This window comes from Parasteatoda tepidariorum, chromosome 7 (genome assembly GCF_982258835.1).
Source record: "Parasteatoda tepidariorum strain Cologne lab strain chromosome 7, Ptep-v5.0, whole genome shotgun sequence".
Classification (NCBI taxonomy): domain Eukaryota; kingdom Metazoa; phylum Arthropoda; class Arachnida; order Araneae; family Theridiidae; genus Parasteatoda; species Parasteatoda tepidariorum.
Genome location: NC_141761.1, coordinates 8,003,291 through 8,026,851, shown reverse-complemented (window position 1 = coordinate 8,026,851; position 23,561 = coordinate 8,003,291). Strand labels below are relative to the sequence as shown.

The 23,561-nt window shown below is 29.5% G+C and overlaps 2 protein-coding genes across 3 annotated transcripts in view; one reads left to right on the top strand and one right to left on the bottom strand.

Moving 5' to 3' along the window:
- The window catches only part of LOC107440706 (palmitoyltransferase ZDHHC8), a 35,663-nt gene extending 29,439 nt beyond the window's left edge, over nucleotides 1–6,224 (bottom strand). The window contains exons 1-2 of the mRNA XM_043053382.3: nucleotides 5,796–6,224; nucleotides 2,578–2,699 (exon numbers count right to left, since the gene is read on the bottom strand). Of these exons, the coding sequence (XP_042909316.2) occupies nucleotides 2,578–2,699; nucleotides 5,796–5,887 (214 nt within the window). The 5' untranslated portion in view covers nucleotides 5,888–6,224. The remainder of the gene's footprint in view (nucleotides 1–2,577; nucleotides 2,700–5,795) is intronic.
- A 39-nt stretch (nucleotides 6,225–6,263) lies between these two features.
- Nucleotides 6,264–23,561, top strand: part of PIG-S (phosphatidylinositol glycan anchor biosynthesis class S) — a 57,609-nt gene continuing 40,311 nt past the window's right edge. Inside the window, exons 1-7 of one of the 2 annotated variants that reach the window (XM_071182927.2) lie at nucleotides 6,318–6,495; nucleotides 6,577–6,765; nucleotides 8,222–8,358; nucleotides 11,525–11,720; nucleotides 15,016–15,168; nucleotides 18,423–18,532; nucleotides 22,136–22,256. In XM_071182927.2, the coding sequence (XP_071039028.2) occupies nucleotides 6,687–6,765; nucleotides 8,222–8,358; nucleotides 11,525–11,720; nucleotides 15,016–15,168; nucleotides 18,423–18,532; nucleotides 22,136–22,256 (796 nt within the window). In that variant the 5' untranslated portion in view covers nucleotides 6,318–6,495; nucleotides 6,577–6,686. Of the gene's footprint in view, nucleotides 6,496–6,576; nucleotides 6,766–8,221; nucleotides 8,359–11,524; nucleotides 11,721–15,015; nucleotides 15,169–18,422; nucleotides 18,533–22,135; nucleotides 22,257–23,561 lie in introns of both variants that reach the window. The other variant, XM_021146476.4, reaches the window with a different exon arrangement.

Genomic DNA, 23,561 nt, shown 5'->3' with positions numbered 1-23,561 from the left:
GCCACTCGCGTGGTAAAAACCAGTTTCTGGCAGCAAAAAAGCCAACCTTGGTTAAAAGAGTGACTGGTAGAACTTAAATATTAAAATACCCATTTTGTTAGTAAACTTTCTACCATTACAATAATATATTCAGAGATTCCATTTCTACAATACATGTATGCAATAATATTAAATAGGGTGACCTGGGGTAATTATTGATCAAAAAATGCAAACATCTATTTTGTGAAAAAACTATTCAAGATAGAATTTTAATATTTACTGGAAGTTTGAAGCTATATGAGATGAGTCCTATTCTACCTTCTTTTGTTTGAAAATCTAATTAGAATTTAAAACATCTAGTGATCAGGAATTGCCCCTTCTCTTGATCATTTCCGGGGTAATTCTTGATCATTTCTGGGGTAATTACTGATGACCAGTTTTTATAGTAAATTGGCTGTTTAAAAATAATTATACAATGGTAATTAACAAATAAGCCATTAAGATCAAACAAATAAACCAAAAATATATGCTTAAGCAGCTAATAAAACTATTTATTTAAAAGCATGAAGAAAGATTAACACTTTAAATTTTCCAAAAATCTTTGCATCATGCCATACATTTTAGGCAATCAGCCAACTCATTCTCATGTTTTGCTGAAATATAAGAGAGTTCCCTCATGGGTTACTTTTGCTGGATTTTTTAACTTCATTAAGTGAAAGTGTAAAGTAAAGTAATGTATGTCAACTCAACAGCTCTGTCAGCAGCTCTCACATTGAAATTTTCATTTTCAATCATTAAAAGAAATTCACTAATTTTGCTTTCTAGAAGCTTAGTATCCTTTTTAGGCTAATAATTTCTCACCATATTTATACTAAGCTAATTTATAAACTTAAAAATTATTCTAACAACATACACACATAAAATTAAGATAGAAGCAAGGTAAGACAAGCTAGAAATGGTGCATATCAGAGCACATGTGTCTTGTATACAGTTAAAAACAAATTTTGTGATTATAGTCAAAATATATTTTACAGTTGTTCCACTTAATAAATATGAACTGTTATTTAAGAAAAGTAAATTAACTATTTATTAAACTATTTATAAGAAGAAATGACAATGATCATGAATTACCCCAGTGATCAATAATTACCCTATCTGTAGGGGACAACATTTGATATAGTTTCCTACAATCAATTATAATGTTTACAGTAGATGTGAAACAATTAAACAAAAGCTTACACTATTTTTATATCGAGGAAAAAGAAAGTAACTCAAAATATTTATTATTAAGAGAAGGAGGGGGATCTTTGAAGAAATGTGCACATTTTGAAACCCATCTTTGAAATGGAAAATACAGAGAGCAGTTTAAAAGATACTTATTTTGTTAGATTAAACAAAAAACTATTATTAACTAAATGTAGTTATACTTTAGTAAAGTGTACAAGCATTCTTGTCCATGTCTGAAATTTAAAAAAAAAATAATTTTTTTAAAATAAAACTTAGGTGATCATTATTTACCCCAGAAACAGAGTGATCGTGAATTACCCCGGGTCAACCTACCACACAAACCCCTTTATGAAACACTGGTTAAGAAAGAAAGCTTCAATATATCATACAACTCTAAAATGACATCTTACATAAACAGGGTTGCCACTTAATCTGGAAAAAAAATTCCCAGTATACACTATACACAATATATTAAGAGGAAATAGAACAATTACTGCCCTCTTATGTGAGCTATATTGGGCTAACTATAATGCTGGAAAAACTTAGAGAAAAAAAATGAACAGCTGAACATACTTAAATAATGCTATAGTAAATGAAATAGTTTAGTATAACTGAAATATCATCCTTAAAATAAGAAACAAATATGAAAATAAGAAACAAATTCCCTGTATTTTCCCTGTTTATATTGGTGATATTTAAATTCCCCGTATTTTCCAAGTTACCAATTAGGAGTAACAGATATTTAACACAAATGAAGTTTGTTTCAGACAAATTATTTTTTAATTTGCATGCTTTTGTTATAGGCATTCATTTACTATGTCCTAATCAGACTAAAATTTACAGCATTTAATTTATGAAGAACATGCTCTGTTTTTATTCCTGTAAAAATTATTACACTCCATTTCTTGTAAAAAATCATTAAGTAACTATGCATTTCATTTATTATCAGAGTTACCACTGAAATCTGGAAGAAAAAAAATTCCGTTTTCCCTGTACGTATTATAAACAATATATAAAGAGGAAACACAACAATCACTGTGATCTTGTCTCAGCTGTATTAGGCTAATTATACTAGTTTTAATTCCTGAAAAACTTAAAGAAATAAGGAACAGCTTAACCTACTTAAAACAAATAATGCTATAGTGAATAAAATAGTTTAGTATAGCAGAAATATCATCCTATCCCATAGATTATGCTTTAAGTGGTCAGCCTTTTTTAAAAGACGAAAATAAGAAATAAAATTCCCTGCATTTTCCTAGTTTGTAAAGAAAGAATCAAAACTTCTTGTTAGTTTAGATGATTTTTAAATTCCCTGTATTTTCCAGGTTTTCCCAATGTTTCCCGTAGAGATAACAAAATTAAAAGACATACCCCTTGGAATAATTCCAGGATCCATGAAGGTAGCCAAAGAGAAATTCACAATCACAAAAAACGTGACAAAAGCTTGACATATTGGAATAGCTATATGATACTCATATGTTAAGTAACGGCATCTGAAATAAAACAATTGCCAGTTAGAACCACAATTTACAATGCAGCTATTTACACAATGATCCCTGTTGGAATATGAAAGCAAACTTTTCAACCAATTGGATCGTTAAACTATTATGCAAGTGCCCTAATGATTTGCTTATTTTTTGATGACAAGGGTAGGGAGGGGTATAAGAAATTAGAAACACATTGCTTTATATATTTTTTTTAAATGAAAAGAAAAACAATTAACAAAAAAAAAAAAAAAAAGAAAAAATTGCATTTGGACCCAATTTTATTGATTGAAAATTTTACCTACATATTTATTTTAACATTTATTTATAATTACAGTAATGACAACTTTGAGATATTACTTCATATCTCTAAGTTGAAGGGACGCTAAAAAAATGCGAGAGAATTACTAATATTATTAGAAAAAAAAAGTATGACAAATGCAATTAAAAGAAATAATATTCATTGTTATTCTATAAAGATTTTTTATGGGGGTGAAACACAACGCTTTTGTAACTTTAAATTTGCCACATATATACTTGTTATTATTTATAATTAATTGCATCATGCAGAAAGAAAAGGTTAAAAAGGTTTGTCGCAGAAAGCCCGAACAAATTCTGCCACAGGAATTAGCACTGTAAAGAGATTACCCAAGTTAAAATAGAGTGCATACATACTAGGGGTGTAGCGAATAGTCGACCACCTATTTCGTCTTTTTGCCAAAATTTGTTTGGTCAAATCTTCGGCAAAGTATTTTACAGAAAAGTTTTTACACATATTTAAATTCTGAAACTTGCACATGACTTCCAAATTTATATTTTGGAAGACAAATGTAAAAGTGAAATTAGAAGAATTTAAACTAGATTAGTTTAAATTGAACCACCAGTTTTGTACTGCTGATTTATTTTTTTAAAATTATATTCAGAAATTAGAAGAATTTTAACTTGATTAGTTTAAACTGAACCACAAGTTTTGTACTGCTGATTTATTTTTTTACATTTTATCCCTGGTAAGTAAATTTCATCGCTTTTTCAACACTTTATGTTTTAAGAGTTAAGAAAGCAGCATTATCACTTTTCTTCAGTACAGTAAGAAAGATAGCAGGTAACAAAGAAAACTGTGATATTCAACACTTAAGTTATATTTCAAAAACTAAGAAATTTTTCTTTTTCTGTATAGCAATAAAAAAACTCAGATAATTCTAAAAATAGAACAATGTGAAAGAGTGAAATTGAGATTTTTAGTGCTAAATTTTTTTGTTTAAAAATTAATAATGATTTTTGCTTTGTTTTCTAATAAGTTTAGTCTTTTTTAAAACTTTTTTTTTGTCCATGATTTTAATATAATCTGGCAAATTTCTAGTAGACTTTATTCTTTTTCCTTCCAAAAATGCAGTAATTGGAAAATAGAGATTTTCAGCTTAAAAATTTTCTTTTGAGAAATAAGATATGTTAATACGATAAAAGAAGGGATAAATTTAGCATAATTAGTTTAACACATTTTAATTCCAACCTTTAATTTAAGATTTTTTAGAATATTGTTTTTGGGCAAATTCTTAGTTTTAAATTCATTTGTTATAATAAAACAGATATTCTATCAGCTATTGGGACTTTAAGGATTACCCTAAAGAATAATAATTTTCCTTTTAATTACTATTTTGACATTTTAATTCTAAATATTTTACATACATTAAAATAGTTTGGCGGATACTGAAGCCTGCATAAATAGGCGTATGCGGTGAAAATTAAGAATTTCTTTCTCCAAAGCAGATGGCAACACTTGGAAGAATTTTTTGGCTCATTGAATATTTTTGTTTTGTTGTTCAAGATTTTCAAACAGGTGTCAGCAATTTATAATTTATTTTGGTTAATCTTACTGTAACTATATTTATATTTTGATTTATAAGTAGGAGTTTCATTTTTAAGTCTTAATTTTTGAACTTTTAAGTAGTAATGCTAGTTCATTATTTTTCAGTGTTTTTAGATTCTGGTAATGATTTTCTTACTTGTTTATCCATTATGGGGCCTTGGGGCACTGTCAGTTTTGGTTTTTCCACTGACAACAGAAAGGCTCCTGTGTGTTTGTAGACAGTGTGTCTCCTAAAGAAGTACTGTCTTACGAACACACATACATTCTATTTTACTACTTTTCCCTTCTTTAATGCTTGTTTGAATATCTAAACCAACTAGAGTTGGTAAGATGCCAAATTAATTTTAAACATAAAAATTAAAAAAAAAGAAAACACATAGAGGTTTGCCCAAGGGAGGCCACGAGTAGGTAGGTCGTTTTCTGTGATTTTTTTTTTTTTTTTAGTTTCTCGCAAACCACTGCTCAAAAGTTACGAAAACTTATCATCCGGCCACAGATCCCGATAGGAAAATCCCCCCAAGAAATCAGTTTACAAATGCAACCTTCAACTTAAGAGTATCTGCTTAATATGAGGGGATATTTCCTTGTCGTTATCTGTTGTGCCAACTACCTATAATCGCCAAGGTGCCAAATAGATTTTAAACTTTCAATTTTTTTAAAAAATAACATGTAGATATTTGCCCGGGGGTGGCTACGAGTTATACCTTTCGAGTTGGTCCCTCTCTGTGATGTTTTCTTTTCAGTTTCCTGCGGGCCACTGCTTGGAAGTTTCCAAGATGTGGCAATTATTCTGCCACAGATCAAGATGCGGAAATCTATCCTAATATGCTGCCGTAAAGTGAAAGCAATATTAATCATTATTGATATAAATCTGTTCTGAAAAGTGATTGGTGAACAAATTTAACACTAAGTCTGGGATTTATCAACTTTCGAGACAATAGACTGAACTTAATGCAACTTTATTTAAAATTCCTTTTTAGTTTTAAAATTATTAAATTGTAATAATCTTCACACTTATTGAATACAAAAATAAAGAAGAATCGGTAAAACGCATTTTACATTATTGATAAGCAAACTGATAAAATTTTTTACAAGTCTTGTCTTATTCACATTCTGAATTTTTTAAATTTAAAAAATAGAAAAATTTGAATTGCGTATTATCCTTTTAATTCATTTCATAAATGAAATGGAACAAAAAGAATTGTTTAAAAAAAATTACAAATAAACAAATGACTTACGGAAATACGAAAAACAATGCGGTTGTAGCTATTAACAACGTCCACGCACAAAAGGCAGGGAAACACCTTGTCGTTGATTTACATTTGGACATTTTGATATACAAAAGATGCGAACCACATTAAATAATTGTTTTGCTCCAAAGATTTGTTTGGAGCCATCAACTAAACACTGTCATCACAAATTCAAAAATAAACAAACACACTAATCAACATCTTATGCTCTGATCAGAGGATTGCCTCAGCAAAGAAATTTTAGAAAATCCTATCATAATTGTCGAAAATAGCGTGAATAGACAATAATATTCGAATAAGCTTGCTATTTTATGAATTTCCCCATCTTGACACAATTTATTGCCTATCATTTTTCATGAGTTTCTCTCATTTTTGTACACCAGTCATGTCTGTTGCCATTATGATTTAATTGTGTCTGATAATATAAGCTTGTAGCTTACATAGTTACGGGTTAACATTAGCATGAAAGATTAATGATATAAGTTTTAAATGCAACAGAAATAGATCGCTAGGATCGCACTAGTCGTAAGGAAAAAAATGAACATTTGTAATTTGAATGCAATTTAGATTTTAAAACTAAAATTGATAATTCTTTTTAAATGTATATAATTTATTCTAATATGGAATTAAAATCAAGATTTTAAGATCCTTGTGTTATTAGAAAAAACAATGGATAAAAGTAACTTAGGTAAAAGTTTTGTTTTTAAGATAGCTTTTGAAACACAAATTCGCTGATATTCAAACTATAACGATATTAATATCCTTATAGTTTGATGTTCTAAGGCAGAGTAATAGCCAAGACTTTGCAACTCTCGGACAGTGTCCCATAAGAAACTGAAGAAAAAAAAAAACATAACAAAAGATGACCAAGTTTAAAAAATGCCTGGCAATTGGTTGGCGCAACAAATCACGATACGGAATTATTGCCCTGGAGCGCCGTTCCTGAACATTAATTCCAGTATTACACGTTTTTATTTTATTTTGCAAATCTTTATTTTCCTCAGAAAAAGGTTAATCTGGCTGATGCCACAAAGTCCGCTGAAGAGTTAAGTAGTAAGAGCGGTTCTTCTTTTCTTAACTAGTTCATACGCTCAAAAATTACACCATTCTAACTTAAATCACTGGGGAACAAATGTTTTCTGCTTCATGCAATTTTTTAATTGATAAGTATTCGATACTCTTTGTTTCTAATACTATTGATTCCAAATCTGTAATCGGTTGCTCTTTCCAAGCAACTGTTTTGTTAAAAAGGCATTTTTTATCGAAACACATAATGTACAACCTAAGTATGACAGGGGGTGGCATAAGTGTTGCAACAAATTTTCTAGGAGAATTAGGGCTCATCGTTATGACTAAAAATGCTTTGGAACCCAAAAATGGTGTTATAAATGGCTTGGGACACTTCTCTATTATGAACTGTTTCTTCACCTGCTTCTGAACAGATCATAATAGGGAATCCTCCCTTAGTGATTCACCACAACATTTCATTCCTATGTAGTTTTAATCTTGATGATTGCCCTAAATCTCCTAGGAGTTTGTTGCAACATTTACGTGACTGCCTAGTGCATATGAAGTTTTAAACATTTAGGTAAATAAAATAGGCTAAAAAAGTCATTTAAGACAAATAGTAGTTTTAAGAGCATAATTAATTTCAGATTTGAAATTTCTACAGCCAAGTTAGGCAAGATTAAGTATTTGTTTAAATGTAACAAAAATTTTGTTGCCCCGTGTTATTCTCGAGAAATCTTGAAAGTCTTCCAAAATCAAGCTCGAGACTCGAAAGAAAAGACCACTAATTGTAATTCATGTTCACGTGACTATGAATTATGAAATTCGTATTCACTGGATTTTAAAATTATTTATTGGCATTCGTATGATTTATTAATCACTCATTATTAGTTAAATTGATAACATTATGTTTATAAATGTTTCTAGCATTTACTTTTTCTTGCTCAAAATTCGTATAGTTTTTCAATTATTTAAAAAGTGTTTTTACGCTTAACATTTTCGGATTTTTATTAGCTATTTTGAGGTTTTTTTTTTTTAATACGAAACTTATACCTGTGGTTTTAATAAATATAGGGTTGTATAAAAGTGCAAACATTTTTTCAAAAATCTGCGATTTTCTCAAAAATGAAGTGAAATGATGTGAGTATGATGTCTTTTGAAATAATTCTGGTGGGATTAAAAGTTAATTCTGAAACGGTACCTGTTCATGATGACCTACAATCAGAAAGAATTTTTTATTTGAAAAAATCTTCTAATAAAATGTAGAAGTATCTCCAGTGTTTTTTTTTTCTTTTTGTACAGACATTAATACAGAAATCTTCCCCACTGATATGATTTATATGTTAATCTTCCATTCAATATAATAATAATTTTTTTTTTGTTACTGAGATTAATTTCTTTTTCAGATGTCAATACTGTTATTACTACGAGTGTATATATTTTAACCTTTATATTTATTGGAATTCCCTTATGGTGGAAAACGACGGAAGTTTATAGGTATCCTATTCCTCATAATGATTGTCAAAACTTGCAGTCAGAAATGGTAATTTTATTATTTTTTTCTTTCTAAAACATATGTCCATAAAACATATATAAAAGATATATGTCTTTACGCACGAGCACACCTGCGCAGTGTCCCTTGAGAATTTTACTTTATGTAAGTTGTATTTTAAGAAAAATTAAGAATGAACAACATTGTCTTACATATTTTTAAAAGAAACTTATTGTATTGTCAGGGATATGTCCAGGGCAAATTTACTACCGTTTAGCGGTACTGTCACAAATTCAACTTAAGGAAAAATGTTAGCTTCACAAAATACTTTAAAAAAAAAGCAAGTTCACTCCCCCCGGCTCTTAAAATTTTGTTGTTGTATCTCCGTAAAAACAATAAACTCCTAGGTTAATTACGTATGCACTGGAACAGGGATTGATGATGTAGTAGAAGAATCCCACACGTCTTGCTTTTTCTCCCCAAGCCTTGCTAAAGGCATTTCGGGATCCCAAAACGTTGTGGAAGAAAAGAAGCATCAGCTACTCTGTTCCTTACATGAAGTGGTAGAAAAAGCACTAGTACAATGCAATCCCGTTCTCGTTGCAATCTATGGAAAGAAGGAGCTTTTCCGAGGAAAAGGAGCTCTTCTACAAATAAGTAACACGTGTTTGGTTAGAAAGTGCTGTGAGGTAAGCCTAACCAGTCCTTCACGCCATATTATAGCGAGCTTTTTTTCGCAGAGTTTTTTAAAATAAAATGACGAGGCTGTCCCTCTCTAAAGTTTACGAGAAGTCGAAATTCGAACTATTATTTTAAACATTATTCTAAATTTATTCTAACTGACCATTTTTTTTTATGAAGCATTTTTTTCTCTTTGAAACTTTTATGTACAGAAATTTTTTATTTTTAGTGACAATTTTTGAAAATATTTTCTTATTTTATTATATTTTGTGTTGATTTTTTAATACAATTTTTAATTTGCACAAATTATGTCGAAATTTTCACAAAATAGATACCACCTATGAAAACTTAGACAGTCCCCTGATTATGTAAAGTGTGCATTTTGCTTTTCTTTTCAACAAATAGTAATTGATTATCATGCAAACACCAATAATTTGAACTTATCACCAAGAAAATTTAAAAAGGCAACTGACATCTATTTTTCCACGTTACGAAGAATTTTTTAGTACTCAACTTTCACTTACTGTTCGATTTGTGCCTGCAGGATTCATACGCTCCTGTAAAATAAATTAGCGTGAGAAGGTTTTATGTTAAGTCATAATAAAATGCTTGATCACCACCAAATCTATTTAGTATTTGAAATTAGTTAAATAAAGTAATGATTGAAAGAGTTTAGAATTAAGCAGCACTATGATACAGCAACTTTTAAATTGGTTATGGCTAATGTACATTGAAAGATGTTTTAATAATTGCTAAGTTTGACTAAATGTTTGATACCATTCGATTTTTTCTTGATTGTTATACCTTTATGTTATTTTTAAACTTAATAATTTAGCTTCCATTTTTTTGAAAATTATTTTATTATTCGACGATTGCAACTGATTAGAAACTAAATTTTTTTTTTTTAAATTTTTGTAGAATGCTTTATTTTATAATCATTGAATTTTTGGGGTAATCAATATTTGTAAAATTAATGCATATCTTAAAAATGCTTTATCTCTTGTATGTGAAGTTTTTTAGTTTGATTTCAAACAATGTGACATGTTGTAGAGGCACAAAACACTTCTGTCAGGGTGTGTAGGTTCAAAAAGTGCTTAAAGATGCTTATTTTGATTTAAATTTTTTAAAAGCTCCTAAAGGTGCTATAGTTTTTTATTCGGGGTTTGTGTAAAAAGTGCTTAATTTTCTATCTTTTAAAAAGAGATTTTTTTCTTTGCCATGTCTATTGAAATACATGAAATACAAAAAAAAAAAAAAAAAAAAAACATGATTTTCACAGTTTTCTCTGCAATATTTATCAGAAACTAGTTATTTAAATTTTTTTTTTAATGGCGGGCACTTGCAATGTATTGTCTCATTGGCCTCTTAATGCCAGAACTGCTACTCACTTGTTACCTAGTGGGCACCTGTGGCGAAGCCACGGCTGTGAAGCAGCAACGCCCACGTCACACAACCACAAACCCGTTTATAGGGCGAGTCACACTCACACAATCACACAAAGGAGAAAGGACATAGGAAACAGAGAGAAGGAGCAGGATTCGAACCCGCAACCATCGGCTCCGCGGTCAGGCACGCTAACCTCTAGGCCACCAAGTCGGCGTTATTTTAACATAATTGTGTAAAGTTTTTGATAATGTTTTTGAATTTTATTTATTTTATGTTTATAAATTAAGATCTTTAAGCAATATAAAATATAACTGCAAAGATCCTAATTGTGATTTTATTTTGGAAAGTGATTAAAAGTATTTTTTGAGTACTTAAAAAGTACTTAAAAGGTGCTTATTTTTTGTTGATATATCTAGCTACGCACCCTGTCTGTGCCTGGGGGCTCTACATGCTATTAAGACTGCCTTGCATATATCTAATGAATTAATCACACTGAAAAAATATTCTGAACATTTATAATTATATTAAAATATATATAATTAAAATTCTCAGCAGCACCCTAAATTGTTTGAAGCTTTCTCTCTTGACTATAATTTCATTAACTTATGAGGTTTAAAAGTTAAGATTTCAAATTGGCAATCAAACCAAATAATAGCAGCAACCCTGTGGCTGAAATTTTTTGGGCTTTCTGCGATATACCTCTCTAATACTAATATCTTTCTGCAAGATACATTAAAAAAAATAACAAATATACATGCTACTAAATTAAAGTAACAAAAGTGTTAACTTCAAAAATTAAATAAATAAATAAATACAAATAAAAACTTTTTGGTTAAAGTTAAATAATAAAACTTTTTTATTTGAATGTGTAGTATTTTTTTATTGACACTTTTTTTCTGGATTACGAGAAAAGCAACTATCGAGTCAAACTGAAAAACAAAAAATCTGTTTTATCTAACGAACACTTGATGCATGTGGTAGAGTGTTAAAGAAGATAATTGCTTTGAGGCATAATGTATATTAGAACCATCTTTAACAAAACACTGTCTATTCTAATATATGGTTTGTTCTCGAGTTGTATTTTTTGTTATCTCCATGTGATAGGCAAGCTCTTTTTTGTGATTGTTTTTTTTCTTCATTCTTAATATAGGTTGGGCACACCATTTTCGTAAAAATTTTATTAGATGATAGAGAAGTTCAACAAGGGTTATTTTGGGAAGAATTATTGAAACTTGGAAGCTTGAAAAATGAGGAAACATCACAGCCAGTTTTTAATTTTCAATGGTCTATGAGTATCACCTCGAATGAAGAAGCAGCAATAATAAAGGAATCTGAAAATATCACAAGTATTTTGTCAAACATATTACTTAAATGTTTTATTTTGTGTTCTTTATCGTGTTAAGCTCAATTTAAAGTTTTCAGCCAATAAGCACAAATTTTAATATTGAATATATTTGTATTTCTCAAAGTTTGATTTGATTGATTTCTGCACAATCATCAGAACTTTTAGTCTCAAACATAAAATCTCATCTATATTTTGAATTTGTTTTTTTTTCTTCTTTTTTTTAATTTTACAAAAAAAAAAAAAGTCTTAAAAGATTTTGTCTCTTCCAAATGATGCCTACTAAATTTTCCAGAACAAAGCAAAACTAATAACTTTCTGAGAGCAGATTCAAAATAATATAATAAAAAAATAAATAAAATGAAAATTATAAATAAAGAATAATAGAATAATTAATAGTATAAAATAATTTTTAAAAAAAGAGGCCGTTCATTTCTATATCTATGAACCTTACCTGCAGGAAATGCTTAATCAGGGTTCCGACGGGTCAGGCAGAACGGAGAAAACCAGGAATTGTCAGGGAAGTTTATTTCAACTCCAAAAATCAGGGAATAGTTAGGAAAGGTCGCAGTTTTTTAAATTTTTTTTTATTACAAAAACCAGTCTTAAAATTGTCAGTAACAGTAATCAGTTATTGAGATTCAAGTTAAATAATTCTAACATCTATTACAATTATTTGTTGAAACAATTATAGATTGTAGTCAAACTGAAATGTTCCCATGCTCATTTAATTATATTTTTTTTCATAGAAAATATAATGTTTCACATTGCAAATAAAAGAATCAAAGTTTTCTGATGAAAATATATTCTCATTTTTCATTGAAATTTACCTGAAAAAGTCAGAATTATTTTTTTCTTTTTGAAATTGAGTTTGAACCCTGTTAATGCTTTTATCCCCTTTAACACATTTGCCCATGCCTGACACGGGCGAAAGTCACCTGTAAATTTGCACTTGCCCGTGTTTCATGTGGGCAATCTTGTAACGTTATTTTATTTCTTATGCCTGTCTAAGGTTCATTCTATAGTAAAAATGGATCGGCTAGATTGTAATTATATTTATTTACTATAGATGATGTGCCCGTCAAGTAACATTTTTTCTCTTTCTCACTCTGGTTGAACGTAGAAGTAACAACGCGCATACGCACTTCTGAAAACAAAAAAGAACTGAATTTTAATAGTCAATCAATTTGTAGAATTTCATGTAGCTGTTGAGCTTTAAATTGAAATGTAAACACTTTCTTTTCTTTTATTAAATACTTTAAAATATTCTTAGATTTGACTGTTGAATTAGAATTGCATTGATTTCCTCTTAATGGAATATTTAGAATTACTTTGATTACTTCTTAATACATTGCTTAGAATTAGATTTTATAGATGAACCACCCCGTTAGCAGATGACACCACTGTGCAGCATCTTTCTTGTGTAAATCACATGGTTAATTTTGATGATTTGCTATAAGTTTGTTAGGATTTATTAATTATAAAGCAGATGTTTGGTATGGAAAATGTAATATATCCATTTTTATTGCGTTAAATATCATAAAATTAAACAGTTAACCATAAATTAGTAAATGTTTTTAACTTGTTTTGAAAAAGTTATCCGATAATGAGGATTTTGAATATGCCGTGATGATCACTTGAGTTGATTTTAATGTTTTGAAATTCAAAATAAACCTGTAATCAAATTGTTAAATCTTTGTTTATACTGTAATTTTTTTCATAACATTTAAACCAACCCCCACTCCCTGGTTTCCCCCCCCCCAAATAAGAAACTGTCGAAAATAATTTCTTATTCATTTTTTGTAAAGAAAAAGAAAAAAACTGGATCAATTTTCACCAGTTTTTTCAAGAAAAAAAAAAAAGAAAAAAACTTTTGTCCTAAGAGATTATGCGTTTTGAAAAATTTCCTTAAGTAAAGAAAAGAAGTAACTATTCTTTCTTTAGATTTCCTCCAAACAATTTGAAGGCTCAAAATTAGCCATGGTCCATTGGTCTAAGATCGCAAAAGTCTGATTTTGACCATCATAAACTAATTTCAGTCGTTAATACTGATAAAACTGTAAACCAACATGATGAAACTGTGGCTAAAAAATGTAAGGAAAAGTACAAAATTTTTTCGACTATTATTAAATAAAATAATAGAAAATAGTAAATATTTTTTGCAGGGAATTATCTTCGGATAATGGAATTTTATGATTGTGTGTGAAATCTTTTCAATTTGCTTAACAAGTTCTTGAGATATAGTGAAATACACAAAGCAAAATTAACATTAAGGGTTCCAAATTTTGGACAGCTGTCCTGCTCAAACTATTAGGACCCTGTTTCTCAGATTGCTGCTTCCCCTTTGCTCATGGTACATAAAAACAACAATACCAAACTTTTACAGTAGTTAGCAAAGTTGTATACTTGTGTCAGAATGATGCTTTGAAAAAGGGTGTCATCAACATATCTCTATATAACATAAAATCATAATGGTCTGATACCGTTTTCCATTGTTGACACATTTTTATTGGCCGGAAAATCACGTGGTGAGATCCAGTTTTCCCCTATTCATTACTATATCGTTTAGGTTGTCATCAGCATAAAATTAACAAAAGTCGTAAAGGTATTGTTTTCCTTTAAATATTTTTGTATCCCTAATTTAAAGTTATTTTTCAGTACTGCTATTATTAGCGAAAATTTTAAATTATGGTTGAGAACTCATCAAATTTGTTTGAACAATATAATGTATTAAGAACATAAATGTTATTTAAAAAAATGATAATTGAAAAAATCACTTCTGTTCACCAAGAGATCTAAATGTTTATAATACTAATCGATAGTAATATTTAGAGGCGCAAGAGCATAAGCAAACAGTAGATGTTAAATTAATATTTTTATCTTTAGTAGAAAAAAGAAAAAAACAATTATTTCGAAGCAATCATTGGGGTTGCAATTATTTCGAATAAATATTTTGATCAATTATTTCGATTCAAAACAATTATTTCGAAGCAATCATGGTTTTATTGAGTACAGGGGGCTTTGCCCTCTAGTACTCAATAAAATAGCAGTTTATCTGATTAGTTGACCAACAAAACATTTCAGCTTTATTTTAATTAATTGTGCATATGTAAAATTTTTTGCATGTAACCAGTGACCAATTTACATGTATATAAAGTTCATTCAATAACACATGTATGTAAAGTTCATTACATGGATAATTTTTATAATTTAGGAAATATTAGTAAAAAAAGAATTAAAAAATTTTACTGTTGCTGACTATTTGATAGTGGTTTTCTTAGATATTTTTCTACTTACAGAATTGAATGATGTCTTAGTGTTTAATGAAAGGAGTTCTTACAAAAAACCTGAAGGAGAGTTGACGATTGTCATTCTACAAAAACACTTCTTGGATTGCCCTAGATTTGTTATTGGTACTAAAAGGCATGGATTTGTTCTAAATAATGGAGGAGGTATTTAAAGTATAAATATAACTTTGTTTGTAATACAATTTGGTTAAATTGTTTGATTAATGTGAACAATCTACATCTTTAGTACTAGATGCAACTCTTAAATTATCAATAGAACCATCGTTTAGCCAAACAATCATCTGAAATGCAGAAGAAAAATTTGCATTATTTTTCATACTATTTAAAAAGTCGAACTATTCATACTATTTTAAAAATCAAAGATATCGAAGAAATATAATAATCAATAAATAACTTAATATCACTTTGGATATAACAAATATTTTGGACGTTCACCAAAGCGACTTTGTGATTATTGACATTCACTGGTGAAAGTCGACATTCTCTTGATTTTGGCCATTCATAATACAGTGAAACCCCGATTTTACGTTTTCGGTCGGACTAGCGATAAAAAACGCTTGAAGCGGAATAACGTAAAATCGGGATTAAGAAAAATCTATGCATATTTTTAAAAATTGACACCTACTAGTTAAATTAATGGAAAAGATTAGTAATCTTCACTTCCTCTTTGTTTTTAGCTACAATTTCATCTACAACTCATTCAATACTAACATTTTATTGCAAATTTGCTTCTTGATTTACAATTGCAAGTAAAAATTGTTTTAGAGTTTTTATGCTTGTTACCTACCCCCCTATTGACAAATGGAACAGAAAGAATGCAAGAATTGCTCCATACAGCTGAAAAGCAAGTTTTTCTTGTTCAAAAAATTGGGGAAAAGTTTGTGTGAGAGTTGTAGAATAAAAAAAAATTAATTTGACCTGCTGGTAGAAAAACGCATCAAGCGGGTTTTCATAAACGGGGTAACGCAAAATCCGGGATTTTTTAACATTATCGGTATGGACAATTTTCACGGATCAGCAGAAAATGACGCAAGAAGCGGGATAACGTACGAAACGGACAACGTAAAATCGGGGTTCCACTGTACATGGTGCATAGGGTTTTTAAAAAGTGCTTTAAGGTGCTTATTTTCGTTTTTTAAAAGCCCTTAGAGGTGCTTTTTTTATTGGGTGTTTTTAAAGAAGTGCTTAATTTTCCCTTTTTGGAAGTGAATTTTTTTTTCTTTACAATGTCAATTTTCGCTATGTATTATGCAAAAGCGGGGTTTTCACGTTGTTCTATTCAACGTTTTCACAATTCAAGCACAACGTATTTAGGTGTATTGTTGGTCCTTAGTGTATGAAAGCGCCAATTATTGTACTTGTTTGATGAAATACTTACGGGTCCACGTGTGCCTCTACTGAGCTGGGTTTGGTGAAATTCTTGCTCTCTCATGTGCAACTCTGCTGCATTTTGCAAGATATTCTCAATTTCAGGCTTCATTTTCCACCCTTGGAAATCCAACTGAAAAATCTCTCAATCTTTTTATGGTGGCTAACATTACCAAGAAAAAAGTTCTTTGTCTAAAACTAGTAATTTTTTCATGATCATGTGGAAGGCTTTGAAAATTATTTTGCATTTTGTTAATGCATGTAGTGCTTAAAAAGTATTTAAATGGTGCTTATTTTTTGTTGAAAGATTTGGCTTCGCACCCTGTAATAACATATATATTTTTTAAGCCAATATTTTTTGTTTTAATATAAAGCACTTTTTTGTTATCTAAACAATCGATTACTGGAAAAACTAATGATAATTCGATAAAGGGGAAGTATAGTTCACTTGCAATTTTAAAAAAAGTGGAATTGCTGCAAAAGTTTGACTCAAGAACTTTAGGGACTAGTTTTTGCATGAAATATTTACTGTGATATAGTTGCAATGACGTTAATGCAAATTAATAGTAATCTTCTTTAAAACAGAAGCTACATCAAGCAAGTCACAATGAATAAATGGAAAATTGATTGGAGTGAATCAACAAAGGGCAGGCAGACATATAATTTCTTTAAAGATCCCACACTAACTCGCCTGCAGTCAAACTTCTATTTAAACCAATTCTTAACTGGCCACGGAGTTTTCGGAATATATCAGCAGAAATTCTTCAATAAACGAGCAAATTGTAAATTTTGTGGCAGAGTACAAGACATTGACCACCTCATAAAATTTTGTCCCAAATTCCAGAGGATCCGTGGCAGAAAATGGGATCAATACACTCAACATCAACTTTATGCTGATATTGACTGCAGGGAGAAAATCATCGAAATTCTTAAATATACCCTCGATGATCTGCTTGCCCCTGCGAGCACACCTGACTAATTTTATCTGGTTTTATTTTTAAACGTTCGGCTTTTAGGTTTTCTGGTTTTAAATTTCTGCTTTTAGTATTTTACTCCGGCACTTGCCGTTTCCTTAAACTGGCATCTTCCTTATACATAGGACATTCAAAATGAAATCTTGCTCTTGGTCAAGCTCAGCACCCTCTGTCTTACCTGGTGTCATCTTTGAGTGTTATCACCTCAGTGAAACTTTGGTTTACCTTAGAACATTTTAATCTTAGAGGCACTTAGCCTTGAAAGGGAGACACTTGAACTTTTAGTCGACTATTTTATTTTTTCTATTGGGCTTATTTTAGTCTTTTTATTTTTAATGTGATTTTTCATATTTTACCCTTTGATGTTTTAATTGACCTTACTTTTATATGTTTTTACCTGTATTTTTGACACTTTTATTGTCGGTTGATTTTATCCACTTTGATGTTTTAAGTACTTTTATTCTTTATTCTGTTTTATTTTATTTTACTTTTTCGGTTTTGGGATTTTTCCTATGTGTTTTAATCTTTTTAATTTAGTACTTTTACTTTTCTGTAGTTTGGTAGTGTTTAGTCACGTGCAAACGGGTGAAACCCTTATCCGCAAACTCCTTCGGGGGTAGGTCGGTTACTATTGGTCTTAAAACAGAAGCTAAATATCCATGGAAAAACAATTCATTTAAAAACATATTAAACTTCAATAAGAAGAAACACATTACTCTCTGCTGAACAATGAAAAGTAAGATCACAGCAATCTTCATTTCAAGTTATCAATTCAATACTCTTGTAATACAGACCAGAAACTACGTCAAAATCCATGAGTGATCTACCATCAGCAAATGAATAAAGACCGTCTGACCACCCATAAAAAATTGGTTCTGTTTTTTTTCAGGTGCACATTTATTTTTGTCAACACGACATCTGTTTTAATAAGTTAAGCATTTAATCATCTGTTTTTGTATTGTTGACAAACTATTTTATCTGTTTCTAGCATTATCCCTTATTAACAATTTTGAGGCATATTTATGTTTTGCAATTGATTTCTCATTGATCATTTAGATAGTAAGAAACTTGCTTCTGATGTCATGCTTCTGGTTAATAAAATAGTTCAAGTAGAAAGGCTGCAAAAGCTGTTTACACCTGCCTCATCATATATTGCTGATAAAAATGTAAATTACTTTTATCTCTAAAATTTGTATGACTTGAAAACTGTTTAAAAAAACATTTCTTTCGATTAATTAAATTAATCGGAACAAAAGTTTTTCATAGCTTGATAAGCTGAAAATATTCTAAAATTAGATTTTTTTTTATTTTTTATCAAATATGTTTCTGATCATTCCTAAGGGTTCCATTCTGACATAAAAAGGATTTCGCTCCCTCCTTATTTACCTATATGTCCCAGATTTGATCTATGTGTCCTGATTTAACTTATATGTCCAGTATATGTCCCTGATTTCCTTGTTTATCTAGTAATTAATTTCTTTTGAATTATATTGGTTTCATTTTGATCATTGCAATGAGTTCATGAAAACTAGTTACGAAATTTAATTTATTAAATATTTTTACAAGTTATTCAAAGTTCAAGTTTTATAAATACTTACCACCTTAAAATTTGTTTTACTAATATCTATAAAACTCATTTCAATGAATAAAATAAAACAAAAAGTTTTCAAAAACATTAATTGGATTCTAAATAAATAAGGAAATTCCGGACACGTAATTCTTTGTAGGTTAACGTGAAGGAAGTAAAATTCTTTTTCTGCCGGAAAGGAGTTCTTAAACATGCTGCTCATGGGTACCACTCTTCTGTCCTGAAGACTGAAATCAGTCTTGAGAAAAAGCCAGTGAGCTGAATTCCATACTACAATTAATATCTTTTCCAATTTATTTTTTGAATTTTTCAAAAAAATTCTCTCTTCCTTATAAAAATTAAAAAATATTTTTGGTTAAAGACAATTTTACAAAATAATATCCTTTTTAACAAAAATATTATTTTTTGTAATTATTGCAAAATGATCAAATAATGATGTGACACCATAATAAAAGAATTGGAAAACGATTGAACTTCCGACATCTTCAGCGTTGAATTTGCTTGAGTTTGTTTTCTCCCCTTATTTTTAGAAAAGTTGAAAGGATCAAAATTCAATACTCAAATTGTGATTATTTTTTAAAAAAAAATTATGAAGTTTGAATTAAAAACTGATGATGAAATTAAAAATGTGTAAAGATGTGAATGGCTCCAAGAAAAAAGTTGTAGTTTATATTTTTCAGCAAGTGGTGTAAAAAGAGATATGAGGTAGCTTTTGTGTTTTTATTTGCTGTAAAAATATATACATATAAGTAATTTTTTTAAAGAAAAAATAAATAAGTCATTGATATAATATGTGGACCATTCTCATGGATAGATGCTTTTTGCAGTCATTGGGCAATATATTTCTGAAAATTCTGTTGAACAACGCTAGACCGTGTTAGTTAGTAAGAAAATAAGTTCAGTCTTATAAATTTTTTTGAGTGTCACCCATGAATATGCTGTATTTAGAAACAAATATATATTCAGAGATGATTGTGCTCCTGAAAATATTCCTATTTCCAGATTTTTCGCTAGCTGTAATCCGGAAATCCAAGGCCGAGAAGTTTCAAGAAATCATTGATCATATTTATGTATAAAAATTCTTGAGTATTATATTTAAAAATATTAGAACTAGACATATCTTACATTTGTACTTGGCATATCTTACATTTGTAAATATTTTTTCTGGTAGAATAATAGGTATGATTAGAGATAAAAGTAAACTTATACATAATTATTAATATGAATTATACTGCCTATAATTTATTTAGAATTATCCTGTTGTGAAAATATCATCAATGATTTAACTTTGCAAAGACATTAATTTTTTGAAATTTAGTGATTTTACTCAAGAAATTTTCAGGAATTTTGAGTCGGGCTCACAATCACCCCTGGTATATTTACTTTGGAACCCTGATTTTAAGTTCTCCTTAGCCAGTGTTTTCACTGCAGCACGAGAACGTGAGAATCTCGCATATTTTTTTATTTTCTCGCATTAAAAAATGATTACCGCGAGAAATTCGCGCATTCTATAAACCAATTTCAAAATTCGCGAATTTCTCGCATTTTGAAAAAAATTTCTCATTTGCGCCATTTAGAATAAAATCCGTTTCATTTTTCTTCCTGGATCTTTTATTATTTTCAACATCTGCCCCATTATCTAGCTTCCCTATTTACCAGTATTGTTCAGAACCTTTAAGAACAACAGAACACCATACTTCCGAACCACGGAACCTCTTTCAGAACGCATTTCTCTGCAACCACGTGTTTACCGTAGGTAAGGTTTCTTTAGGTAAGATGTTCAAATTTTTTGCTCGTTAATGTAAGATGGACAAATACCTTGTAAAGTCAATATCTTCTACTCCGAAACGGACAAATGAAAATGAAACAAATGTGGGTAGAAACGATCAAAACGAAACAAATACGCATTTGAGCAACATAATGAGAATAGCTGATGAAAAAGTAGATGTAGAACATTTTCCATATGATGATGCAGCAAAAATATTCAATGCTTTAAGAATTAGAAGATGTTAAAAATGCATTATAATTAAAGAAATGATTTTTTTTTCAAGTATCTTGGTGTTTTTTTTTTTTTTTTTGTTAATTTTTGAAATCTCACTTAACTTTTTGAAATCTCACCCTGTTTTTGAGAAAGGGTGAGAAATTCTCACCCATTTTTTTTCTGAGATGAAAACACTGCCTTAGCGTTCGCTCGTTTTTTAAACTATCGTTAAAAAACGAACAAAGCTGGATAACGTAAAATTGGGGGTAAAAAAAAAATTCAAGTATATTTTTCAAAAAGTGACACAAGATGAATTACTTAAAAAAATGTGTAATCTGTTCAAGAATTTTTAAAAAAGAAAGTGTCCTTAATTATTAATAAACATTTCAATAAATGTCCTGAAATTTTTGTGATTTTTTCCAAATTTTTGTATAAGTTTACGAGAAGAATAAATATTATTTATCTAAAAAAGAATTGAAGAAATTTCAATTTTAAAAATTACGTTATATGCCATTAAACAAAGTAAATAACAAAATGAGCAACGAAGTCTTCATAGTGCGTCAAGTACAATATGAATCTACTTCCAGTGTCCAGTTCCTTGATTCAATGACATAAAAGCCTTCAATGTGTGAGAAATATATAAAAAGCTCTTATCTTTCTCATCACACTCTACTGTTTTTCACCAGAGAATCCTTGTATTTTGCTACTATTCAGCGTTTTTCCTATTTTCTCCCCTTTTTTGTAAAAAAAGAAACCAAAAAAAATTTTTTTTTTGTTACTTAAAAATCCGAGTTTTTTTTTTCATTTTTCACTTAAGTGCAGGAACTATTAAAACTGTTACCAATTGTATATCTGCAAATCCATGTTGGTATCGTAAAAATTGCTCCCAGCAGAGAATCAGCATCCATAAATTGTCCTTAAATTGGGTGGCAATTTTGTCCTTAATTTTCATATTTTAGATTTTCAGCCCTGTACTTTTTTTATCAACAAATTTGGTAAAACTTTTTACAACCAATTTTTAAAAAAGAAAGCTGTATAATAAAATATTCAACAGGTACAAAAGAATTAGTGTTTATTTATTTTTAAAATTTATACATTCACATTACATAAAAAAAAATTATTTTTTCTATCTACACTGAATTATGAAAACTTTCCTCTTAAATTATTTGCTTATTTATTCAATTTTTTTCCAATTAACAGCCTGACAAAGATCGAATGAGATACCTCAAAGCAATGAAATCCTTTGATTTGACATTCAGTCTCATTGTTCCAGAACCACATGTTTTTGAAGTCAATTGGGACATTGAAAATGCTATTGAAGGTAATGAGTGAGTTTCAATTGTAGGGTCTCTATTGGTGACTAAAATGCAACTATAGTTTGTCTAAAGTAAGAACTCCCCTAGTCATTCATCTGGACCCGTGGCGGTGACTATGGTAACGAAGTATAACCATTTCAAGTTGGGAAGTGGGGTCACTGTTTAAGGAGAGGTTTTGGCTCGGGTTGACGAGTGAAAGGAAATCTTTTTCTTCAGTCTATTGTGTTAGCCCTAGAGTGAAGAAAAGCTGCCTTGTTCCAGAAGCACTATTCTTGTTTCCATAGCAAAAGACGGCCTCAGACTTTGTGGCGAGGGGAGTTCTTACCCTAGACAAACTATACTTGCTACCTATTTCGTTTTTGGGTGACTACGGTAAAACTTTTGAGCAAAAAAGTGTCTAAAAACTTATTTTTTAAAAAGTGGAGACTTTTTACAGATTTAGGCGACTATTTCCTCATATATTGTGGTATATAGAGATGATTGTGCTCCAGAAAAAATCCGGATTTTCAAATTTTTTGCTAACTAGGATCCAGAAATTTCCGGCAATCCAAGGTCCAGAGGTTTCAAGAAATTGATCGCATTTATGTTTAAGAATTCGTGTATATTTTATTTAAAAATATTAGAATTAGAATTTCTACTAGGCAACTCTTTCATTTGTAAATATTTTTTCTGGTAGAATAATAAATGTAATTAGAAATAAAAGTAAATTTATACGTAATTATTAATTTAAATTATGCTGCAGGAAGACATTAATTTTTTGAAATGTGTCTTTAATGATTCTACTCAAGAAATTTCAGGATTTTTGTGTTGTGCTCACAATCACCCCTGGGTATATAAATATAATAAGCTAATGATTTTTTGGCACTTTTCCTTTTTTTTCTAATTTAAAAAAAAAAACGGATCTAGTTTTTTGTACGATTTAACTAGTGAATATTCCTACTTATATTCATGCGTTTGAAAAATCAAATAGTGATACACGTATTCATTCAATTTCAAAGCGTTGCTGAGCGAAAAGAATAAGTTTTGTCTCTGGTCTCCTCATAATTCAAAACATACTCATCACATAAATTCAACATTCATACAGACAATAAGAGAATTTATTTTAAAAATGTTTATATTATTTTCCCCAAGTTACTGATTATTAATTTTTTTTTAGACTCAATAATCCAAATCTGTGTAAAGAATCTAGATCCATGTTAGCAATATTGTTATAAAATTATTTTACTAATATAGATCTAATATTTTTATTTCTTAAAATGATATAGTTTATAATTTTGATTTTTATTCCATTAAGCTTTTATATGTATGCA